The 24,945-nt window shown below is 39.2% G+C and overlaps 1 protein-coding gene across 2 annotated transcripts in view; it reads right to left on the bottom strand.

The window, feature by feature from the left end:
* Positions 1-3,207: 3,207 nt before the first annotated feature.
* Positions 3,208-24,945, bottom strand: part of LOC124721197 (terminal uridylyltransferase 4-like) — a 207,296-nt gene continuing 185,558 nt past the window's right edge. For both annotated transcript variants that reach the window (XM_047246042.1, XM_047246041.1), the window contains 2 exons: positions 7,177-7,268; positions 3,208-6,401 (listed from right to left, as the gene is read on the bottom strand). In XM_047246042.1, coding sequence (XP_047101998.1) covers positions 5,829-6,401; positions 7,177-7,268 — 665 coding nt within the window. In that variant the 3' untranslated portion in view covers positions 3,208-5,828. The remainder of the gene's footprint in view (positions 6,402-7,176; positions 7,269-24,945) is intronic.

Genomic DNA, 24,945 nt, shown 5'->3' with positions numbered 1-24,945 from the left:
ATACTTACTGGCATATTTGAGAAGTTATACTCACTGAATAAGTATCTACCGGGAAGTGAAACTCATCTCGTTCATCTTATTGACTAAGGTTCCGCCTTCAAAAAGAAGCTGCTACTTTGGAAGAGATATATGTATCACAGAGGAGAAATGGACTACTTTCCATGTTTGCAGCATTTTGTAAACGAGTATGAGACAGGCCTTACAGCAGATATTTTTCCATAACTGAAGGACATTTATCTCAATTTCATTTTGAAAAATACTTCCCTGAAAATCGTGATAGGTATCAGTGGATTCAAAATCCCTTCAGTAATGATTCTCCTTCGAAGTTCAATACTGCAGAAGAGGAGGAGTTGATCCAACTTTCATCAGATCCTTCACTAAAAGTGAAGTTTTCATCAATGACATTGCCAATATTTTGCTTGTTCAAGAAAGCACTGAAGGTGTTAATTCCTTTTGAAACCCCCTATCATTCTGAGAGTGGATTTGAGGCGGTGGCTGACATTAAAATCAAGTACAGACCAATACTGTGTGATGAAGGAAATGAGTGCAGCTATATCTCATTTGGTACCACAATTTGACAAGTTTAAGTATGTCAGTTTTTACACGGTATCCTACAGGGCAGTCATGGTAACAACACAGTTGAGGTTTTGTTTTTCAGTGAAGGATCGACTTTATTTTACCACAGCTATAGAACCAGTAGAAGTCTTTCTCAACTCTCACAGACTTTATTAGTAGACACCTGTCCAAGGGTTATGGTGCAACACTTTTAATTTTTTTTTTTTTTCAACTTGCTACTACATCTCACTGTGCACAACAGCTTTATAGTCACAGATTTCCATTTATTTAGCAACAATCTAAAGTTTCATGTCAGTTAGTTACTCAATTCGAGATGTTAGCCTGATGAGAATTTATCAATTACATCGCGAATTACAGAACCATCTCAAATGAATCTCAGTCACCAGTACCAGTGTGAATCATGTGATTCCCTCATGCTATTGCTGGCAAGTTGTAACCTCAGCCTACTAGTATAAAATGATCAGGAAATTAGCTCGCAGTTTTTTTCCCCACAAATTATTTGAAGCATAGTGCCGCTACAGCTCTTAAGGCAATTAGTCTCTAAAAACATCTGATTACCATGTCTGACCCACCACGATTATTTGTTGTTCACAGTATGTACCAACTCCACTATGTAATATTGAATTACTTGTGCCAATAAAACCTCTCACTACAAATTCCATGCAAAATTTAATATTTCACTGCTATTTACTTCTGGTTTCAGCCACTTTTCTATTCCTATTACTATGTGGGCATTATTACTGTTAAAAAAGATATTCCTTACCACGGATCATGGATAGCCCTACAGTCAACTAGTACCATGCCAATATTTTCTCTTCTTGATCTGCAGGGACCAATGATGTTATGTGTGATTAATATGGCTGATCTACCCCATCTCCAATTATGATCCGTAATTCACAATTGATAAACCGAAGGGTTCCTCTAACATGTCTTTGTTGTTGTGGTCTTCAAGGGCTTGTTTAATACAGTTACACACAATAGTCTATCCTATGCACGCCATATCTCTCTGCATAACTTCCGCAGCTATAATTCCCTCAGCAACACCTTATTTAATTCAAAAATATTTCATTGCACTTGTTTTAGATTTGCTGAGATTTGTCTCAGGCCCTTTTTTCAAAACATTATCCATTCCTTTCAACTGCTATTATAAGTTCTTGGCTGTCTCTTACAAAATTACAAATTAATCAGCAAATGTCACAGTTTTTATTTCTCATATCAGAGCTTTAATGACCTATTCTGATTTATCTGTGGTTGCCTTTACTATTTGTTCACTGTAAGGATGGAGTAAGGTCAGCTACTGCTTCCCCCCCCCCCCCCCCCCCCCCCCCCCCCACCTCCAATCTACAACTACAATTACAATGTCAGTGACTCCATACTTCCTGAGGTTAGTGTCTCAGAGTCAGTGTTGTGTATCAAAGGAGATCAAGGTCATTTCAGGATTGACCAAGACTCTAAAGCTTCCCACTTTGCTCCAAACCAGAGGAAAAACGATTGGTTTGGGGTACCAACAGAGCAAAATGCAAGTTGTACATCAATCATGTGAGCAAGGTTGACTGTCTTAACGAATTCAGCCACCTTTCCTACATCAATTTCTATGGACTGCATTCAAACAAAAGGTGAATTATCTCAATGTTTTGTGCTGATATACGTGGCCAGACAGTACTTTTTCCTTTGCATAAATATCTCATTTCTTGAAACTGCCATTGTGAATGTTGTTGGCATTTAGAGGTGCTTTATCACATCACTGGAAGAATATTCTCTGCACTGTAATGAAAGAATGACTGTTAATGAATTCTAACAAGCACTACGTCTTTTATACAGGATCTGCCATTTAAACTTATCACACAGAAAATTTCACTGGAGCATCACCACACATTTGCCAGCTGCAGATTCCCTGCACTCAGGCAACAAGAATTGTGAACTTTCTTTTCGTTCTCTGCCTTTCTTACTAGCATACAGCTGTGTGTTAAATAGTTTTATGCATTTGTTACCATCATTATTCATTTTCAGTTTCTCTGTACAAGACTGCAGTGCAATTATCTACTACAATCAATGAAGATCATGATCTACAGCTGATGAAGATAAGAAAAATCAGAACAAGCCCTGATGTGTTTCTGATGGCAGGAACACTAACTTCTTTCCTAATAACAGAAGATTACGCTGCTGCATAATTACTGACACTGAGCATTACTGCACTGCACACAGACAGACAATCAATGTAAATAACACTGTTCAACTCTACAACATTCAAAATACATGAACACAGAGCTACATGTGGTGCAAAAGCCATACAATAAATATTGTTGAAAACTGAGAAAAATACAAAACAGAATTTCTTATAAAACCCATTAATGAAACACCTAATAGTAACTGAGAATACTGTGCACATGTTAGGGTATCCAAATTATGTACTGAGAGCATTACTTGACCATAATGCACAGGCTTTTTAAGTGGACAATCTTCACAGGAACAATGAAACACCCATGCTGCAGTAGCAGGTTTGAGATGAGTGGAAGCATATAAAAAAGAGGGAAGGTTGGGGGGGGGGGGGGGGGGGGAGGTGAGATACAGGGGGAGGAAGAGGGGGAGGACAGAGTAGGAGAGATCAACAGTAAAATAAAACATTCCACATACAAATTACAACAAAAATATTGTAATCATCAGCACATAAAGAGGTAGGTAGACACAGCTGCTCTTGTAGCATGCACAGATTTACGGAACAGACATTTGTCAATAAAGTGTAAGGAACCTTCATTGTACTTAAAAAACCAGTCAGTGAACTTTGCTGCGTGTATTTAATTCACTGCCAGCTCCATACTTCATGGCTTCAAGTATATCCTTGATTTCCCAACTCTGCAATTCCAAACTTCCAAAGAGACTCTCCTTAGACTCCCCTGAGAAAAAGGAAACTGTGGGGAATGACTCATATATGGCCTATGGCTGAACAGGCAGGATGCATGATGAGATTATCATTCATTATAGATTAAAACATTGTGCTTCAGTGCAAATCTAACACAAGCATCTGGCTTCTACTGCAGACATTGTCAACTGTGCACCAAAATATGATAATGTAAGCTATAGGATACAAAACGCATACATGGATTAGCATTGTTCAGGAGATTGTGTGGGAACTTGTGATTGCAGGAAGTCAGACATTTGGGTAAATTTTTCATCTAGCACATTGTTTCAATCTACCAAGAATGTATGACAATAACATGCACTCTGCAGCAGTGCAAAAATTATAACGTTATAAACTGGAAAAAATATGTAATGTGGAATAATTTCTACCTTGTATCATAAGAGTATAATGTATTTAACACATCAATCTGTTACATTAGGATGCAATGAAAAAAATATACTTCAAGGAGAGTCATCATTTACTTAGTGAATGAATATGAAACATATCACTGAACTTTAAAGTGGATATACTTATTGTGTCATGTGTGCCTGTGGGGAATGGAGGTTATTTCATTAACATAATTTTTTAGCAGAATACGTAATTCTGGATGAAAATGTAAATCAAACACACACATATTCATGCAGTCATTTCGTTTATCACGTTTTTACACTTTTAGGACCTCTTATTTTCATTCTCTTCAGTTGGGCAGCAGAAGAGGTAATATTTCATTTTGATGGGTGGGAGTTTAAGATCTGATTGTTGCTGTCAGCCTGACTGTGACCTGTAGAACTGCTAAAAGGGTCACATCAGCTATGTTTACTGAGAACTGTGAAAGTTATTTATTTACCAACTGGTTTCATGGGATTCATGTGTAATGATAAGCAAGCAAATTCATATACTTTTACATACAAAAGTTCTCCTTTAACTTTCATTTTTATATGACATTTTTGTGCTCTTCATACATTGTCAAAATGTTGTGCCACAACTAAAGGCATATTACAAATAACCAAACAGCAAACTTAATCAGTGTGCGAGGAATGGCAACATATGATGTCAGATAGTTTTTACACAGTCTACAATTTTGGTCAAATACTTCTGACACTCTGCATAATTTTAACAGAGACCACTATCACGAAGAAGTTCAAGAAGAAAATGCAATATCTTGTTGTGTGCCCTCTGTAAACAATGATGTGATATTTTTATAGTTTTTACAATTATAACAAAAAAGTAACAATTTTTCACAATACTTTTACGCACTCTACTGGCAATACACTTTTCCATTTATGCAGAGAGCGATTAACAAACTGAACCCTTTCCACCCCAGCTATTTTCAAGTAACCGCCCAATTTAAAAAACTTAAAATATTTTGACACTGCTAATAACAGTTATCTATTAACAATTAAAACAACAGCTTTTTCCAACGAAAATAAAAATTTATGTACAATAAATGTAAATAGCATAAAACATTTAGACTATGATGCAGTTAACAAAGATTACATTACAAAACAATAATAACCTTCCCTCCCCTTAACTTCACTTAATTTCATTTCATTTCATTTCACTTCCTTCCCCAGCCCTCAAATATGCATCAAACAATCTGCATACTGTTCTCATATCATGAAGGACATTTGACAATAAACGTGAATATAAAAATAAATTCAATGAAAGTCCCTTCAAAAACATAAAACAATTCATAAATGAACTGTATTAAACAAAAACTAAAACTGATTTGAATGATAAAACAAGTTAACAATTTGGATCAGTAAATAAAATACAGTTTGTCACCTTTATAAAAATGTTGTCAATTATAAAGACATGCACTGTATAATAAATAAAAACAGAAAATAATAAAAAATATATAAAATTATTCTGCCTGTTTAAATGGCCATTGCTGTAAACTACACTCATGATGATGTCACAAAATTTTTCATACAATCATACAGAAAAAAAAAAATTACATCTAACCTTTTCTCATGTACATAATGAATTTTGAAACAGATATTTTCTAACAAGAACATTTGTAATGTATAACAGGCGCTTTTCATCGAAGATCCTTGTGGTCATTTGTTAAAACTGGCTGCAGAGAAGTCAGTGTAGAAGTGCAACACTGTTTTACCTTTCATTAAGATTGATAAAATATTCAAATTTATAAAATCACACAGTTGCTCTGCCTTTTAAAAACTTGTCATGAGATCGAGAAACTTTTGGAATTGCACCATTTCAACAGTTTTCTCATACCGGTGCAAAAACACCAATTTAAGAGAGGGCTTTCAAGCACACTGATCTGTTTACAGTTCAAACTGCACACAATACCATGAAAATTTCCATGATAAGCAATTTTTGATGGAAATAACTATCTCCTGGACGGATGTGAAATGTCCACAATTCTACGAGATGGGCTTTTATTGCCTAAAATTTCTACCCTTTGTTCAAGTACTTCTGCATTCGGAAATGCAGATTTCATTTGTTGCTGGTTTCTTTGTAACACCTGAAAATGAAATGGAGACTGTGGCGCAAGAGGTCCATTCATATTCACCTTCAATGCACTGTTTTCTACCACTCTACTCTGCACCATATTTTCAGCCCTGTGTCCACTTCCTTGTCTCCAGTTTCTAATATCAGCAGGATGTGCCATAGTTGTATTAGGGCCAAATGCATGATTTGCACGATTTCTTTTACCATAGAAGCTGTCTTTTGGGTTACGTTCAAATGGCTGAACAACACGTCCATAGCTAATGGCCTGTTCAAACTTACCACCTTGTTTGACAGGACTCCTAATCACTTCTGTACTTTTTTGTGTTCTTATCTCTTCAGATTTCTTGTTCTTATTTCTTCTTCCAGCACCACCATTGCCATGCCTCATATGACGAGATCTATTATTTGGAGGCTCTCCTTCTATCAGTTTGTCACTCTTAAACAGTGACACCTGTAACAAATTAACAATATATATTTTTCAATTGTTCCCACATTAAACATGAAGTTATAATTTAAAATGCAAAATATTTTTTCAAATAATACAATATTTGTTATAAACGGGGTTACAGCCCATTAAAAAGTATGTTGTGATCAGAGAACTAAGATCCTTGCTCACACAGATGCAGCCACTAAATAAAATAATTACAAAATGGCAGGAGCTACCAAAAACTGCCAGTTTGTAAGTTAAAAAAAGGATGATATCTGTTTAGTCTCTCACACTAATGTGACTCAGAAAACGTCTTAGTTTCAACAGTATCAGTACATGTGCATTCCTTTCCTCCATCACACTCAATAAATTCACATGAACTTAGAATAATTGCACATGGTTCCACAATCAACCCAAAGACTGCATTCAATCTTTAGTTGTGTTTTCCATCAGCAAAGATGTCTTTTTTCTAGCAATCCTTTGTGTTTATGAAACAATATTGGACAAAAATATCAAACCCACATTGAATTCTACATCTACATCTCTGACTGGGTGGGGTAGTTCTCCAGTATTCCATCTCCAATGAAACTATGCCTAGGAAACCATTATTCTGTTTGATCTTACCTACATGTTTATTATTACTTTATTTTACTTATGAAATAAGAAACTTAACAAAGAATGGGATAACAATAACCTGGAAAAACTATAGTGAGATTAGCAACAACCCGATTTGTGTTTAGACAGTGATTTATTATTTTTCACATTTTCAAGGATAGAACAGCACTTTAGCATACACTACCTCCAGCTCTGCAACACTCAGGCTGCCTCCTCTAATGGAATTTCTGAAGTGAACTTGTCCTTTCTTAAATGCTTTTATGATGTATAAATGCACTGAAATTGCAATAAAGAGAAAAAATGAGTACAAACAGAATACTGTAGAAAAACTCTACATAAAAGAAATGAAAGACACATCATAATTAGTAAGACATAAGAGACAGACAAATGAAAATGAGATAGATGGAAAAATTAAGTAAACTGTTCATTATTTCAAAAGTATCACAATAACTGTTAATACATTTATCTCACTGATAGACAAGATAGTCAATGCCTCCATGGAAAAATATTTGCAGCTGCCTACGGAACCATGACTGTACTCAGGTGTGCACCTCTTCTCTGAAGCAAATAGATGGCCAGGAATATTTTTCTTCAGGGCTCCAAATATATGGAAATTACATTGGGAGAGATCAAGACAGTGTGGAGGAAGTGTAAAGGCTTCCCAGTGAAACTTTGGCAGTGTATTCTAAACAACCTTGGCAACGTGTGGGCGGACATTATCCTGTAACAGAATGACACCATCTGTCAACATTCCTGGGCATTTGAACTTGATGGCACACTTACATTTTTTGCGAAGTGTCCACATACCACTATGTGCTAATTGGGGCACCGTGTTCCAGAAATTGAATAAGCAATAAGCCCTTTAACTTAAAGAATAGGTCATCGTGACTTTCTTGGAGCTGGCATGCCTGTTCATTTCACTATGCAGCAAACATGTCACTTGGAAGCCCTCACATATCCTCCATTCAGACTTGAACTCCCCTAATGTGATTTCCGTACTTTTTGAGCCCTGACACACCCATTCATTCACTGTTGTTGATTTGATACAGATAAACAGTTGCACACCTGGGTACAATCTTGGTTCTGTAGGCAACTGCACACATTTTTCCATGAAGGCTTTGACTGGCTTGCCTCACAGTTGGGTAGATATATTACGAGATATGGCAATTAATTTTGAAATAATAAACAGTTTAATCACTTTTATCCATCTGCCTCATTTCCATTTGATTTCCCCTTACATTCACTGAAAATATGCAAAGAAGGTTTAACCACAAAAAGTGAGAGCTGATTACATCACCACAATGAATGACAACATGAATCAGATTCCACTTGACTTAAAAACAGATTCCAAAATATAGTGGATCTGTCACATTACATAGCATGTATATGAAATTTACTTTGTTTTCCATGCTATGCTGGTGAATTCTTAATTTTCACAAATTTAATTATCAGATAAACATTTCATAAGTTGGTAAACATGAAAAATGTGAAGTTCCTCCCTTTAACTATCTAAGCATGCTATATTGTAAGTTAAATGTTTCGCTACAATATTATAAGAAGTTAACAATCAGTCCAAGTAAATGCTGCTCTGTATCTCCTTAGATTTTATAACAAGCCTGATCATCCACTTCAAGCAATTTCCTCGTATGTTACAACCAACAGCACTCCACTATACATATGACATACAAATAAATATAATTTCTTATATTTACATATATACTCAAACAAGCCTCTGTACTGGTCATGTAGAGAGCACTTCTCACAAATACTACTGATTTTCTGCCCATTCCAGTTTGCATATTGAGCAAGGGGAAGTGACCATATTCTCATCATCCCTACAGTGAATATGCAATAGTGACAGCTGATTTATTGAACAGTCTTCTTCTAATACACGTTCTATAAATTTACTGAAAATGGTTTCACAAGAACTATATCACCTTTCTTCAAAGTATTCCAATTTAAGTTCCACGAAATTTTTTGTTACACTTTTGTAAGGGCTATAATGATTTGTTACGATGGTAGTAGTGCATCTCTGATTTTATTCATGTGTATTGCTATGCCTACTTGGTAAGGACTCAAACACAGGGTCAATGATCTAACTAATCACACTAGCATCTTATGTGTGGCTTCCTTTACAAATACAATTCATTGTCCCAGAACCCTTCCAACCAATCTAAGTATTCCATTCACCTTCTGTAATAATGTTATTACATAATCATCAAACTTCATATTGCTTCTTAATATTATCTCAAAAATAGACGATGCGATATGCCAAGTTTGTTATACCCAAATGTTTTACTACACACATAGCAAGGTTTTTATGAGCCTGCTGGGTTATGTATATTCAGAAGATTGCAACAGTGAATTAACAGTTCACATACTGCACATACGTGCATTTGGAAAATAGTAATTTATTATTTCCTTAGGCGCAACTAAAAATAAGCACAATATTTAATCACTTAATCAGTTAAGCATATGGTCTACTTTGGGCTACTGTAAACAACCTACCTATTGAATCTTCATTTTAGTGACAGACAGATTAGTAGTGTAGGTCCAAGTATAGGCAAGGTTTATAGGTGACTTTTTGTGAGGCAGCAAAGCCAACAAATGTGAATGTGTAATAAAAGGCATCGCAGCAGACTGATCTGCAGCGTAGCTTAACACAAACTCTCTCACCACATTTAGTGCTTTTGTCATCATTTAATGCTTATTTCACTAGACAGTTAAAACCTTAAGACAAAAACATAAAAAACAATCACATTAGACATGACTTTAAAGAGTATTATTGTGCATCTTACGCACATATATCATACATAAACTAACTGAAAGACAATGAGAGCCCACTGTGTAACTTTTACCACCTTTTTGTTTATTGTAGTATGTGAATGGCTAAAATATGAGATGGGAATGGGGAATGAGAAATTATTCAGTCAATACTAAAGTGAGTCCCTTCCGTAGTTCTAATAGCTGCCATCAGGGTCAGGGCTAGAAAACATGTCATCATAACTGTATACTTAAGGGACAGTCACTTGATGCCAACTTCCGTCAGCTAAACATCAAAACAACCAAGTACGTACTATCTCAACAAAACCAGTAACCATGTAAGTTTATGATCACAAAGAATTCTTAGAAAATGGTAATGGTCCACTACTTGTAGCAGTTCCATTTCGAGGAATAGCTCTGGATGAGCACCGCACAGAAGTGCACAATGCTCAATTTAGTTTGTGAGAAACAGTACCCACAGCTTTGCACCCACTTTTTGCTCTTCTGTATAGCTGTCTGCAGCTTGGGTTCTGCTATAGACAACAATACACAACTATGATATAAGCAAAGATCAACATGTAATGGTGGAGTAACTCTACATCTCACCACATCTGCTGTGCCATTTACTCCAATTGCAAAAAACTGATCTTGCAGGACTATTTTCCTGCACATATTGGTTACTAAGTGTTGTGCTCATCTTGACTCTATTATGTTCCTTGTGTAAATAAAAAAATACTGCAATCAAATGTCAGTGGTGCACAAAGGTCTCTCTAATCTCAAACTCCAGTTGTATGAGATGATCAATGGCGGTTCAAGACCTTCGGGATCTACAATGGAATCTGGAAAGGAGATTTCTAGATTCCAAACAGCAACAAGGTAGCTCATTAACCACCTTTTCTAACAGTCAAGTTATTTGTTAGGCTGATCTGTATGTAGCTATCTGTATTATATGTCCTGACTTCAGTATCGGTATTGTGATACTCTCTCCATTGTGACAGGAATTCTACATGTCTTGCCAAATCTTGTTGAAAATTTTTAGAATAGAGTTTTTACTATTTTCAATAAGACGTTGCAGCATTTGAATATGGATATTGCCTGGTCCTGGGAACATATTCCTACACTGTCTTAAAACATCACTTAGTTTCCAGAGTGTAAAAGATGCATTGTGGGTTTCCAAGTCTTTTTTTTTTTTTTTTGGGGGGGCGCAAAACTGCTATGGTCATTAGCGCCCGGTCAGTGATTTAGGAAACAGTAAAAACCGAAAATGGAAACTAGCAGCAATGGGAATGAAACTCAAAAAACTGGAGAAAAGACTTAAAAATCCACTACAGAAAGAGGTTGGTTGCCCCAAAAAAAAAAGCTTCAAATGAGGGACGTCATTTCACTGGCACTAATAAAATCGAGAACGGGATCAGCCGAGTGCGTGTCATCTGCTAAAATTGACGACATATCAGGCGACAGCTGTAGACGCGCGCGTAACGGAGTAAAATAGGGACACTCAATTAAAAGGTGTCTTACTGTCCACAGCTGAGAGCAGTGGGGACAGAGTGGGGGAGGATCGCCGCTTAAAAGATGTCTATGGCTAAAAAGACAGTGCCCTATCCGGAGTCTAGTTAAAATTACCTCCTCCCGACGACGCGTTCGGGAGGAAGAGGTCCAAGCACAAGGAAGAGCTTTCACGTCCCGCAATTTATTATTGGGAAGTGTCGACCAACGTGCGTGCCATAAAAGAGTAACACGACAACATAAAATGCTCCGTAGATCGGCGAAGGGAATCGATTGAATAGCTGCTTGGAGACTGAGGAGAGAGATGAGAGAATCTGAGCAGATAACATACTGTATCCGCTGATGGCGGCGGATGTAGTGGACAGCCTGGAGAACAGCGTAAAGCTCCGCAGTATAAACCAAACACTGGTTGGGAAGCCGAAATTGATTTGGGGTGTCGCCAACAATATAGGCACTCCCTACACCTAACGATGTTTTTGAGCCATCAGTGTAAATAAATGTGGCTTCCTTCCTTTGTGCACATAGAGCAGCAAATGCCCGACGATAAACAAGTGAAGGGGTACCATTCTTGAAAAATTGACAAAGGTCACGGAGCAGGCAGATCCGGGGACGGAGGCAAGGCGGTGCTGTACCCCAAGTTGTCAAGAATGTTTTAGGAAAGCGGAAGGAAAGAGAATGGAGCAGTTGACGGAAGCGGACTCCCGGTGGTAGTAGGGAGGAGGGGCGACCTGCATACCCTACATCAAAGGAGGCGTCGAAAAAAAATGTCATGGGCTGGATTAGCAGGCATGGAAGACAGATGGCTAGCATAACGACTCAGAAGGACTGCTCGCCGATTGGACAGCGGAGGTTCAGCAGTCTCAGCATAAAGGCTTTCCACAGGGCTGGTGTAAAAAGCTCCAAACACTAAACGTAATCCACCGTGGTGGATAGAGTCGAGACGACGAAGAATAGACGGCTGAGCAGAGGAGTAAACTATGCTTCCATAGTCCAATTTCGAGCACACTAAGGCGCGATAGAGGCGGAGGAGGACCACTCGGTCCGCTCCCCAGGAGGTACCATTCAGGACACGGAGGGTGTTGAGCGATCGCAGACAGCGAGCCGAAAGATAGGAAACGTGGGAGGACCAGCACAGTTTTCTGTCAAACATAAGACCCAAGAATTTAGCGACGTCCGAAAACAGAAGGTTGACAGGTCCTAGATGTAAGGAGGGTGGAAGAAACTCCTTACGTCGCCAAAAATTAACACAAACGGTCTTACTGGGAGAAAAACGGAAGCCGGTTTCGGTGCTCCAAGAGTAGAGGCGATCAAGACATCTTTGAAGACATCGTTCAAGAAGGCTGGTCCGTTGAGAGCTGTAGTAGATCGTAAAATCGTCCACAAAGAGAGAGCCCGAGACATCAGGAAGGAGACAATCCATAATTGGATTTACGGCAATAGCAAACAGTACAACACTTAGCACGGAGCCCTGGGGTACCCCGTTTTCTTGGGAGAAAGTAAGGGAGAGAGTAGTGTTCACCCGCACTCTAAATGTGCGCTCTGCCATAAATTCGCGAAGAAAAAGGGGCAGCCGACCTCAAAAGCCCCAAGAGAACAGTGTGCGGAGGATGCCTGTCCTCCAACAGGTATCATATGCTCTCTCCAGATCAAAAGATATTGCTACTGTTTGGCGTTTCCGGAGAAAATTGTCCATGACATAAGTGGAGAGAGCAACTAGATGGTCAACTGCAGAACGATGCTTTCGGAAACCGCATTGGGCAGGTGTTAAAAGACTGCGGGACTCCAGCCACCAAGCTAAACGGCAATTCACCATACGCTCCAAAACCTTACATACACTACTCGTGAGAGAAATGGGGCGATAGCTAGAGGGAGATGTTTGTCCTTTCCAGGTTTCGGAACAGGAACGACGATAGCTTCCCGCCATCGTCTAGGAAAAGTACTGTCGGTCCAAATTAGATTATAAATCGAAGGAGGTAACGCAAATTATGGGTTGATAAATGCAGCAACATTTGGATGTGGATACCATCCGGTCCTGGGGCGGAGGAGCGAGAACAATAGAGTGCATGTTGGAGTTCCTGCAGGGAGAAAACAGTATTATAGCTTTCGCGGTTTTGAGAGAAGAAAGCAAGAGGTTGCACTTCCGCTGCACGTTTCTTCGGGAGAAACGCTGGCGGGTAATTTGAAGAGCTCGAAATCTCAGCAAAGTGTTTACCAAAGAAGTTAGAAATTGCGACGGGGTCCACTAATGTATCATGCGCGACAAGTGAGCCCAGAGACGGGGAGAAACTAGGCGCGCCAGATAACCGTCGAATCCGACTCCAAACTTCCGAGGAGGGAGTGAAGGTGTTAAATGAGCTAATAAAGAATTTCCAGCTTGCCTTCTCGCTATTGCGGATGACGTGACGGCATCGCGCACGGGACTGCTTATAGCAGATACAGTTGGCCAAAGTAGGATGGTGGCGGAAAACGCGAACAGCACGTCGCCATTCACGTATTGCGTCACGGCATGCCTCGTTCCACCAAGGAACTGGGGGGCGCCGGGGCAATTCGGAGGTGCGTGGTATTGAATGTTCCGCAGCTGTAAGAATAACGTCGGTAATATGTATGACCTCATCGTCGACGCTAGGAAAGTGACAGTCATCGAACGTCGCTAGAGACGAAGAAAGTGTCCAATTGGCTTGGGCAAACTTCCAGCGTCGCGGGCACATATAGAGCAGTTGAGGCTGCAGTCTAAGGACACATGGAAAGTGATCACTCGAGTGTGTATCATCAAGGGTGAACCATTCGAAGCGCCGAGCTAGCGGAACAGTACTGACCGAAAGGTCCAAATGAGAGAAATTTGTCGTAGAGGCAGACAAATATGTAGGGTCCCCAGTGTTGAGGCAAACAAGATCCGCTTGGTGGAAGTCGTCTAGCAATAGTGAGCCACGTGGACAAGGATGTGGAGATCCCCAAAGCGGGTGGTGGGCATTACGTTACCATGTGTGATGGCAGTTAAGTGATAGCATTTGAAGAGTATACCGACTAAACACACGAAAAACAACCCGTTTCCAAGTCTGTTGAGATAAAAGATAACATTCTGTTAAAAGGCGATGCTGAGCAAAAGTGGAACGTTAAGTCTTAGATGCTGACATTTCTGCATACTACAGTGCTGACAGTTCAGCTATGTCAGTCAGAAGATCTGGTGTTAATTTGCCCATAGTCAAGGATTGCCTTGTTTCTATTAGTGGTTTTAAATTCACTAATCCTTACTAATCTGCCCATACCTGTGAAGCTGGGTACGTACTGTCAATGATCAAACATATTCTCAACATTCTTTTTTTTTGTTTCACTCAGTAATGTGGTTTTGCCCTTCATTTTTTGAATAAAATTAAATTTTCAGTAGAGGGGTGGCACCTATGCTGTTGTTGAGCCTTTTGTCATTTTCTGATGGTATCTGCAAATCTCTTTGCACCACCATGGAACTGGTTTCCACGTAGGAGGACCAGAAGAGAATGTTATCATAGTGTCTGCAGCTTGCATGATGATTTCTGTTGTTCTTGCACTACTTCATCAATCCTCTTTTCTTTACTTATTGTGATATGTACTTTAGCATTGAAAGCAATTGACCTGACTGTTCGTAGTGAACAATGTGGTAAACAGTAAGTGTGGTGTAAATTTCGGACCGATACAATATTACGGCAGCACATCATCAAATCTATTACAGAATAGGAGCCACAGGTGATGTTGAAATGTGTTGGGGCTCCTGATTTTATTAGCCAGAGACCAAGGTTGGAGAATAATCTCTAGCAGAGGAATGTCAATTGAATCATATCTCATTAGCACCCTGACACTCCACAGGATACCACCACCACCACCACCACCACCACCACCACCACACCGCATTTTGCTATCTGTCTCTACTATTGAATGTTTTTGTCACACGTTTGCATTATTTTGCTGTTGAGACATTGTCACTACAAAGTTTTCACTGTTGTCCTGTATGGCACAGTTATGTTCACAGTTTACAAAATTTGAAAATTTGCATTACAAAGGCATAGATCACAGGCCAATATCTTCGAGAAGGCTACTATATTGTTTTGAAGGAATCTGTGGAAATAAGATCCCGCTCTCTGCCAAACCAAACCACATATTGTTCAACCACCATGGAATAAGCACAACCAGTTGCTGGTCAACACACCTGGTCTCTAATTAGACACTGCTGGCATCTTCACTTACACATGAATGATACCCTTTAGTATGTTTCAAAGACTACATTTCTTACTGGAACATGCTGAAGAGTTTCATCTCGTTGTTGTTGTTGTTGTTGTTGTTGTTGTGGTCTTCAGTCCTGAGACTGGTTTGATGCAGCTCTCCATGCTACTCTATCCTGTGCAAGCTTTTTCATCTCCCAGTACCTACTGCAACCTACATCCTTCTGAATCTGCTTAGTGTATTCATCTCTTGGTCTCCCTCTACGATTTTTACCCTCCACGCTGCCCTCCAATACTAAATTGGTGATCCCTTGATGCCTCAGAACATGTCCTACCAACCGATCCCTTCTTCTGGTCAAGTTGTGCCACATACTTCTCTTCTCCCCAATCCTATTCAATACTTCCTCATTAGTTATGTGATCTACCCATCTAATCTTCAGCATTCTTCTGTAGCACCACATTTCGAAAGCTTCTATTCTCTTCTTGTCCAAACTGGTTATCGTCCATGTTTCACTTCCATACATGGCTACACTCCATACAAATACTTTCAGAAATGACTTCCTGACACTTAAATCTATACTCGATGTTAACAAATTTCTCTTCTTCAGAAACACTTTCCTTGCCATTGCCAGTCTACATTTTATATCCTCTCTACTTCGACCATCATCAGTTATTTTGCTCCCCAAATAGCAAAACTCCTTTACTACTTTAAGTGTCTCATTTCCTAATCTAATACCCTCAACATCACCCGACTTAATTCAACTACATTCCACTATCCTTGTTTTGCTTTTGTTGATGTTCATCTTATATCCTCCTTTCAAGACACTGTGCATTCCGATCAACTGCCCTTCCAAGTCCTTTGCTGTCTCTGACAGAATTACATTGTCATCGGCGAACCTCAAAGTTTTTATTTCTTCTCCATGGATTTTAATACCTACTCCGAATTTTTCTTTTGTTTCCTTTACTGCTTGCTCAATATACAGATTGAATAACATCGGGGAGAGGCTACAACCCTGTCTTACTCCCTTCCCAACCACTGCTTCCCTTTCATGTCCCTCGACTCTTATAACTGCCATCTGGTTTCTGTACAAATTGTAAATAGCCTTTCGCTCCCTGTATTTTACCCCTGCCACCTTTAGAATTTGAAAGAACCCCTGACACCTTTAGAATTTGAAAGAGAGTATTCCAGTCAACATTGTCAAAAGCTTTCTCTAAGTCTACAAATGCTAGAAACGTAGGTTTGCCTTTCCTTAATCTTTCTTCTAAAATAAGTTGTAAGGTCAGTATTGCCTCATGTGTTCCAGTGTTTCTACGGAATCCAAACTGATCTTCCCCGAGGTCGGCTTCTACTAGTTTTTCCATTCGTCTGTAAAGAATTCGTGTTAGTATTTTGCAGCTGTGGCTTATTAAACTGACAGTTCAGTAATTTTCACATCTGTCAACACCTGCTTTCTTTGGGATTGGAATTACTATATTCTTCTTGAAGTCTGACGGTATTTCGCCTGTCTCATACATCTTGCTCACCAGATGGTAGATTGTTCCGACTCAGGTCTTTCAGTGCTCTGTCAAACTCTTCACGCAGTATCATATCTCCCATTTCATCTTCATCTACATCCTCTCCCATTTCCATAATATTGTCCTCAAGTACATCACCCTTGTATAGACCATCTATATACTCCTTCCACCTTTCTGCTTTCCCTTCTTTGCTTAGAACTGGGTTTCCATCTGAGCTCTTGATGTTCATACAAATGGTTGTCTTATCTCCAAAGGTCTCTTTACTTTTCCTGTAGGCAGTATCTATCTTACCCCTAGTGAGATAAGCCTCTACATCCTTACATTTGTCCTCTAGCCATCCCTGCTTAGCCATTTTGCACTTCCTGTCGATCTCATTTTTGAGACGTTTATATTCCTTTTTGCCTGCTTCATTTACTGCATTTTTATATTTTCTCCTTTCATCAATTAAATTCAATATTTCTTCTGTTACCCAAGGATTTCTACTAGCCCTCGTCTTTTTACCTACTTGATCCTCTGCTGCCTTCACTACTTCATCCCTCAAAGCTACCCATTCTTCTTCTACTGTATTTCTTTCCCCCATTCCTGTCAATTGTTCCCTTATGCTCTCCCTGAAACTCTGTACAACCTCTGGTTCTTTCAGTTTATCCAGGTTCCATCTCCTTAAATTCCCACCTTTTTGCAGTTTCTTCAGTTTTAATCTACAGGTCATAACCAATAGATTATGGTCAGAGTCCACATCTGCCCCTCGAAATGTCTTACAATTTAAAACCTGGTTCCTAAATCTCTGTCTTACCATTATATAATCTATCTGATACCTTTTAGTATCTCCAGGGTTCTTCCAGGTATACAACCATTTTCATGATTCTTAAACCAAGTGTTAGCTATGATTATGTTGTGCTCTGTGCAAAATTCTACCAGGTGGCTTCCCCTTTCATTTCTTAGCCCCAATCCATATTCACCTACTACGTTTCCTTCTCTCCCTTTTCCTACACTCGAATTCCAGTCACCCATGACTATTAAACTTTCGTCTCCCTTCACTATCTGAATAATTTCTTTTATCTCATCACACATTTCATCAATTTCTTCATCATCTGCAGAGCTAATTGGCATATAAACTTGCACTACTGTAGTAGCTGTGGGCTTCGTATCTATCTTGGCCACAACAATGCGTTCGCTGTGCTGTTTGTAGTAACTTACCCGCATTCCTATTTTCCTATTCATTATTAAACCTACTCCTGCATTACCGCTATTTGATTTTGTGTTTATAACCCTGTAGTCACCTGACCAGAAGTCTTGTTCCTCCTGCCACCGAACTTCACTAATTCCCACTATATCTAACTTTAACATATCCATTTCCCTTTTTAAATTTTCTAACCTACCTGCCCGATTAAGGGATCTGACATTCCACGCTCCGATTCGTAGAACGCCAGTTTTCTTTCTCCTGATAACGACATCCTCTTGAGTAGTCCCCGCCCGGAGATCCGAATGGGGGACTATTTTACCTCTAATATTTTACCCAAGAGGACGCCATCATCATTTAATCATACAGTAAAGCTGCATGCCCTCGGGAAAAATTATGGCTGTAGTTTCCCCTTGCTTTCAGCCGTTCACAGTACCAGAACAGCAAGGCTATTTTGGTTAGTGTTACAAGGCCAGATCAGTCAATCATCCAGACTATTGCTCCTGCAACTACTGAAAAGGCTGCTGCCCCTCTTCAGGAACCACACGTTTGTCTGGTCTCTCAACAGATACCCCTACATCTACATCTACATCTACATTGATACTCCGCAAGCCACCCAATGGTGTGTGGCGGAGGGCACTTTACGTGCCACTGTCATTACCTCCCTTTCCTGTTCCAGTCGCGTATGGTTCGCGGGAAGAACGACTGTCTGAAAGCCTCCGTGCGCGCTCTAATCTCTCTAATTTTACATTCGTGATCTCCTCGGGAGGTATAAGTAGGGGGAAGCAATATATTCGATACCTCATCCAGAAACGCACCCTCTCGAAACCTGGACAGCAAGCTACACCGCGATGCAGAGCGCCTCTCTTGCAGAGTCTGCCACTTGAGTTTATTAAACATCTCCGTAACGCTATCACGGTTAGCAAATAACCCGGTGACGAAACGCGCCGCTCTTCTTTGGATCTTTTCTATCTCCTCCGTCAACCCGACCTGGTACGGATCCCACACTGATGAGCAATACTCAAGTATAGGTCGAACGAGTGTTTTGTAAGCCACCTCCTTTGTTGATGGACTACATTTTCTAAGCACTCTCCCAATGAATCTCAACCTGGTACCCGCCTTACCAACAATTAATTTTATATGATCATTCCACTTCAAATCGTTCCGTACGCATACTCCCAGATATTTTACAGAAGTAACTGCTACCAGTGTTTGCTCCGCTATCATATAATCATACAATAAAGGATCCTTCTTTCTATGTATTCGCAATACATTACATTTGTCTATGTTAAGGGTCAGTTGCCACTCCCTGCACCAAGTGCCTATCCGCTGCAGATCTTCCTGTATTTCGCTACAATTTTCTAATGCAGCAACTTCTCTGTATACTACAGCATCATCCGCAAAAAGCCGCATGGAACTTCCGACACTATCTACTAAGTCATTTATATATATTGTGAAAAGCAATGGTCCCATAACACTCCCCTGTGGCACGCCAGAGGTTACTTTAACGTCTGTAGACGTCTCTCCATTAATAACAACATGCTGTGTTCTGTTTGCTAAAAACTCTTCAATCCAGCCACACAGCTGGTCTGATATTCCGTAGGCTCTTACTTTGTTTATCAGGCGACAGTGCGGAACTGTATCGAACGCCTTCCGGAAGTCAAGAAAAATAGCATCTACCTGGGAGCCTGTATCTAATATTTTCTGGGTCTCATGAACAAATAAGGCGAGTTGGGTCTCACACGATCGCTGTTTCCGGAATCCATGTTGATTCCTACATAGTAGATTCTGGGTTTCCAGAAATGACATGATACGCGAGCAAAAAACATGTTCTAAAATTCTACAAGAGATTGACGTAAGAGATATAGGTCTATAGTTTTGCGCATCTGCTCGACGACCCTTCTTGAAGACTGGGACTATCCGTGCTCTTTTCCAATCATTTGGAACCCTCCGTTCCTCTAGAGACTTGCGGTACACGGCTGTTAGAAGGGGGCAAGTTCTTTCGCGTACTCTGTGTAGAATCGAATTGGTATCCCGTCAGGTCCAGTGGACTTTCCTCTATTGAGTGATTCCAGTTGCTTTTCTATTCCTTGGACACTTATTTCGATGTCAGCCCTCCGTTGTGGTTGTACCTACGGCACGGCTATCTGTATCGCTGAGGCACGCAAGCCTCCCCACCAATGCCAAGGTCCATGGTTCATGGGGCGGTTTCATCTCTTAGGCAAAAAATTTGAATGGTGCCCAACTGGTAGTTGAATTAACAAATCCTTTTTCCACTGCAAAAGAATCAGCTAATTATGTGTCGTCCCACACCCCATTCTGTTTTCACTTGTGTGTCCCAACAGGAATTTAACTCTTCCCTCGGACACACCCTGCCTTTTCAGTTCTTCTGGACACTAACAACACCGAATTTTTCCACGTCCTTTGATTAGTCGATGGCAGAGGAGCAGCAAAAAATCATACTAGATCAAGCTGTCACCTGTATCACAGCATTCTACTACATTTTACTTAACATAAAGGTCTCACAGTGACTTCTGCCCTCCTTGCTTGGTAATGAGCATGACCATGCAGTGTTGTTTCACATGCAAGTTAAGTAGTACAACATTCACACCCACATTATGTAATAAAATGTGTAAAGCCACTCCACTCCAGTTGATCACATGCCTTGGTCTAATTCCAGTGGATTGCAGCAAGGTGATGTGCAAAAGCCGATGACTACTTCTGTTTTTCTATTGTCATGATCAGTATTTTTGTAAACTCTTCTAGGATCTCTAATTACAACTACTAATTTGTATTTGTCTTATGAATTACTTCCATTTGACTGTTTAAAACAATTTTTTATTATTGTATTTATTTGTACATTTTTTTGTTTTAGTTTCAGAAGCTATTTTTACAGTCTTCCTATACAGTTTAACTGAATTTACTGAGCCTGTCTCTGCTATCACATAAATGAGAGTCAAAGGAATCACTGTTCAGGTATTTACTGTAAATGATTTATTATTTGTTTATAAGACACTATAATGCAATGGGAAGTGTCATATTTTGCAACTGTTCTTTTATAATTTTTTTCACTTAAATCTATTTAATTTAGTATGTCATTCTCATTGATGCTCAGAAAGGTTTAATCAAATACATGACTTGGTGCCTTCTGCACATTACTATTAAAGTTCTGCAACTTTTTTTTGGTCAGGTAGTTACAATGTGACTTAGCGGGCATAATCAGTGGCGCTAACACTTTCAAAATAAATTTACTTACAATGTTTCATTCCTCCCTGAATACAGTCAAAATAAGTGTTGTTTCAAAATTCTGTTCCATGACAAGGCAGAGTAGCAACCAATTGGTGCCACCTCAGTGGTTAGCCAGTCACCAAAATTACATTGGGCACTGAGTGCCCATGACGAGGCGGCCTTTTAACGTCATGCAGTTCCTAAGAACCGATCTGCAAACATGTAGTTACTATTTTTACATTACATTCTAATCCTTGTCGTACAAGGATTTCAGCTGCTTGTATTCCTTAAAACTGTCTTAAACAAGCTGTGCCAATAACTATAGTCACCACACTGATGTAACAATTTTACTCATATTCCTAGTTTTCAACTGGTAAATGAAATTAAAATATTGTTCTCCCTTGATTTAACTCCCTATTTATACTGACACATTCATCTGTGGTGAATTCTTTCAGAAAGAGAGGGAGGAGATAGCCAAGGTGTCCCCAGGCCATTAATCAAATGTAACAAAAAGACTGGCATTTCGTCCTTCACCTTTCAGCTGATACGATGACAATCAAATGATTCATACCAAAATAGGCCCAATCAACATCTGTGAAGGTGTCCTGATTAGATTAGATAATGGTTTAAAGCTAATTTACTGCCATTAAACTTTGACGAGACCCACAATATGAAGTTAAAAACCTGCAAGACATTTCCTTCCAGCATGTGTAGAACATATGAAGACATGCAGATTGAAGAGAGTGACAGTGTTAAATTTCTAGGAATTCATTTGGGAAGGGCATACCACAGAATTGGTGAAGCACCTAAACAAGCCCGTATTTGCAATACGAATGATGTCAGATGTAGGAGATTAAACACACTTGCATACTTTCCTTCTATTATGTCATACGGGATTACATTCTGCAGTTCGTCTTGAAACTGAGCAAAAGTTTTTAGAGTGCAAAAGCGTCTAATAAGACTAGTTTGTGGTGTAAATTCAAAATCATCATGTAGAATACTGTTCAAGGACCTGTGAATTTTAACTACCGCTGCTCATTGTATTTATTCCTTAATGAAATTTGTTGCAAACAATATGTATCTATTTCCAACCAACAGCTCAATAAATAGCATCATACTAGGAATAAGAATAATCTTCATGAAGACCTAAAATCACTTACCTTGGTACAAAAAGGGGCCCAATATTCAAGAACACACATTTTCAATAAATTGCCAACATCCATTAAAAACTTGGTTTCAGATAAAGCACAATTTAGAGAGAGTTTGAAAGACTTTTTTTTATAGGCAACTCCATCTACTCTACAGATTAATATCTTAACAGGGACTGTTAGACCAAATTAAGTAAAAACATCTGTTAGATTTCAGTTTTGACAGCACTCGTTCACGACAGCCAAGGTTAGGTACCTTTTTGTATGATATATTTATTAAAAGTGCATAACTACATTTCATCCTGACAGTGTATGAATTCTGTAAATATTAGCAGTTCCAGTTTACTGTAATATATTCACATATTTTGACAATCTCCTAACAAATGATCAGGAAATTGAGTATCACATTCAAATGTTCTAAGTTTTTTATGTTATTCTTTCTGACGTGTTCCACACCCACTAAAACCACCTCATTTTTTGCTCTGTGGAATGAAAAATGAATCTAATTTAATCTCAGTCAGATTACATCGCAATATCACCTGATTCCCACCTAAGGGCACTAGTAGTCATGACTGAAAAAACGTCTCTCCCTTCTGTTTCAAGCCACACCTAGAGCAGATGCTAAATGTTTAGCTTCTTTACCTTTGCAGTTTTTTTTTTCTCCTCCGAGATGCGTCTGAGGTTACTGGAGTTAGCTTCTCTCATCCTTCTCACACTCGTCAACACTTAACCCCCATCAGCAAATAAACTGATATGGTTACTTTTCTAAATGCGAGTACTGTATATTACTTACAAGCCCACACCACTTTCCAGTCTCTGGAAGATGATTTGAATGCTATCAGAAAACAAATGAAAATAAAACCTAGCAAACCAAGTCTTTTTGAGCTAGCGTGTACAATAAAAAGTTACTTTATGATTGAGACACTTTCTCCGTACCAAGCAAGCGAACTTCCCAATAATAAACAAACAAAACAAACTCTGTTAGCTCTGTTACAAATCCATTGACAGTACAGTGTATTTCCACAATGATTTACCTTCTTGGCATTGTCTTTATGACATTTTGAATTCGTAAGGTAACTGTTACAACACAAGTCTTTCAATTTCTCCTTCAATGAACTGATGATATATGAAAAAGTGTGTCAGTATTTCAGTACTATTAAACTTTCTTAGGTAGCACACCTACCAACTATTTGTTTATTCATTTATTTTGCAGATTATCTAGTGTCTACATCTACATCCATACTCTGCACAAGCCACCTAACAGCATATGGCATGGGGCACTTCCGGTTCCACTAACTGATCCCCCCTTCACTGTCCCATTCGCAAATAGAGCGTGGGAAGCATGACTGTGTTTACTGAATTTTTCTCTGGGATGGTTATGACATACTATTGAAGTGGATAAGAGATTAGAAGTTTGGTGCTAAATTTGACCAGAAAATTATAGGTGTTAACTCTTCTTCATTGTTGAACTACCTGAGTACACTGAAGGTGTCAATGCAATGAAATTTTCTCAGCTCTCTTACCATATTAGTTTACACTGTCTCCACAACATTTCAGAGGGTCACACAGTAAGGGTAACTTTAAGCCTTTCAAAACTTAGCACACATTCTGACTGATGTTGGTACAAACCTGAGAAAAACTTATTGTGTCAGGTACGACTCAGACATTTTGCGACCTTTAATCATTCACAGTGATTTTTTTAACTTCTCCATTATCTGAAAGGAGCAGAGATAGAGCTCTAACTCAGTGTAGGAAGAAAGGAGGAAAGTACAAGACATGGCCTGTGGATCAACCAGGATGGTCATATAACGATCGTTCTAAATTGTTGCACCCCTCCCATGGAGACTTCTAGAGAAATGCACATTTGGTCATGGAAAAAAGCCCCAAACGCAAAAAAGTAAAGGCAGGATGACAACACTATTTATGTAAATAGAGATAGAAGTGGAAAGTTGCCTTTACTATTAATTCCTAGGCATTTGCAAAAATCGCTACTTTGTACTCATGAGTACAAGAGTGGACTCTAGAGACATCTGAAATCTTTATGACTTTTTCAGGTGTTTAGATGTCCAGGTGGGTGCAGCAGTAAGGAATTGGACTACTTACTGACCTATGCCTTGTACATTCCAGGGAAACAATTTCTGAGGAATGTAAATGCTGTGTTCATTCCTCTGAAACGCAAGTCATCTGCAGCCCTTGGACCTCAGCATAACACACTCTGTTAAAAGATAAATACAGAGTAGCAGATGTACAGAAATCAATTTTATTCTTTGAGAGGAAGAAAGTGTGAGACTCAGTCTTGTACAGGCTATGAATGTGTTTGTTGCTGCCTGGAATTCCGTGACAACAACAGACTGTGTTGAACTGTTTCACAAAATGTGAGATTCTAGCAAATTTTTGTGATGATGATGTGCTAGCTTCAA

Source organism: Schistocerca piceifrons, chromosome X (assembly GCF_021461385.2).
Source record: "Schistocerca piceifrons isolate TAMUIC-IGC-003096 chromosome X, iqSchPice1.1, whole genome shotgun sequence".
Classification (NCBI taxonomy): domain Eukaryota; kingdom Metazoa; phylum Arthropoda; class Insecta; order Orthoptera; family Acrididae; genus Schistocerca; species Schistocerca piceifrons.
Note: the sequence above shows the minus strand (reverse complement) of the source record. Positions and strands in the feature narration are given on the sequence as shown.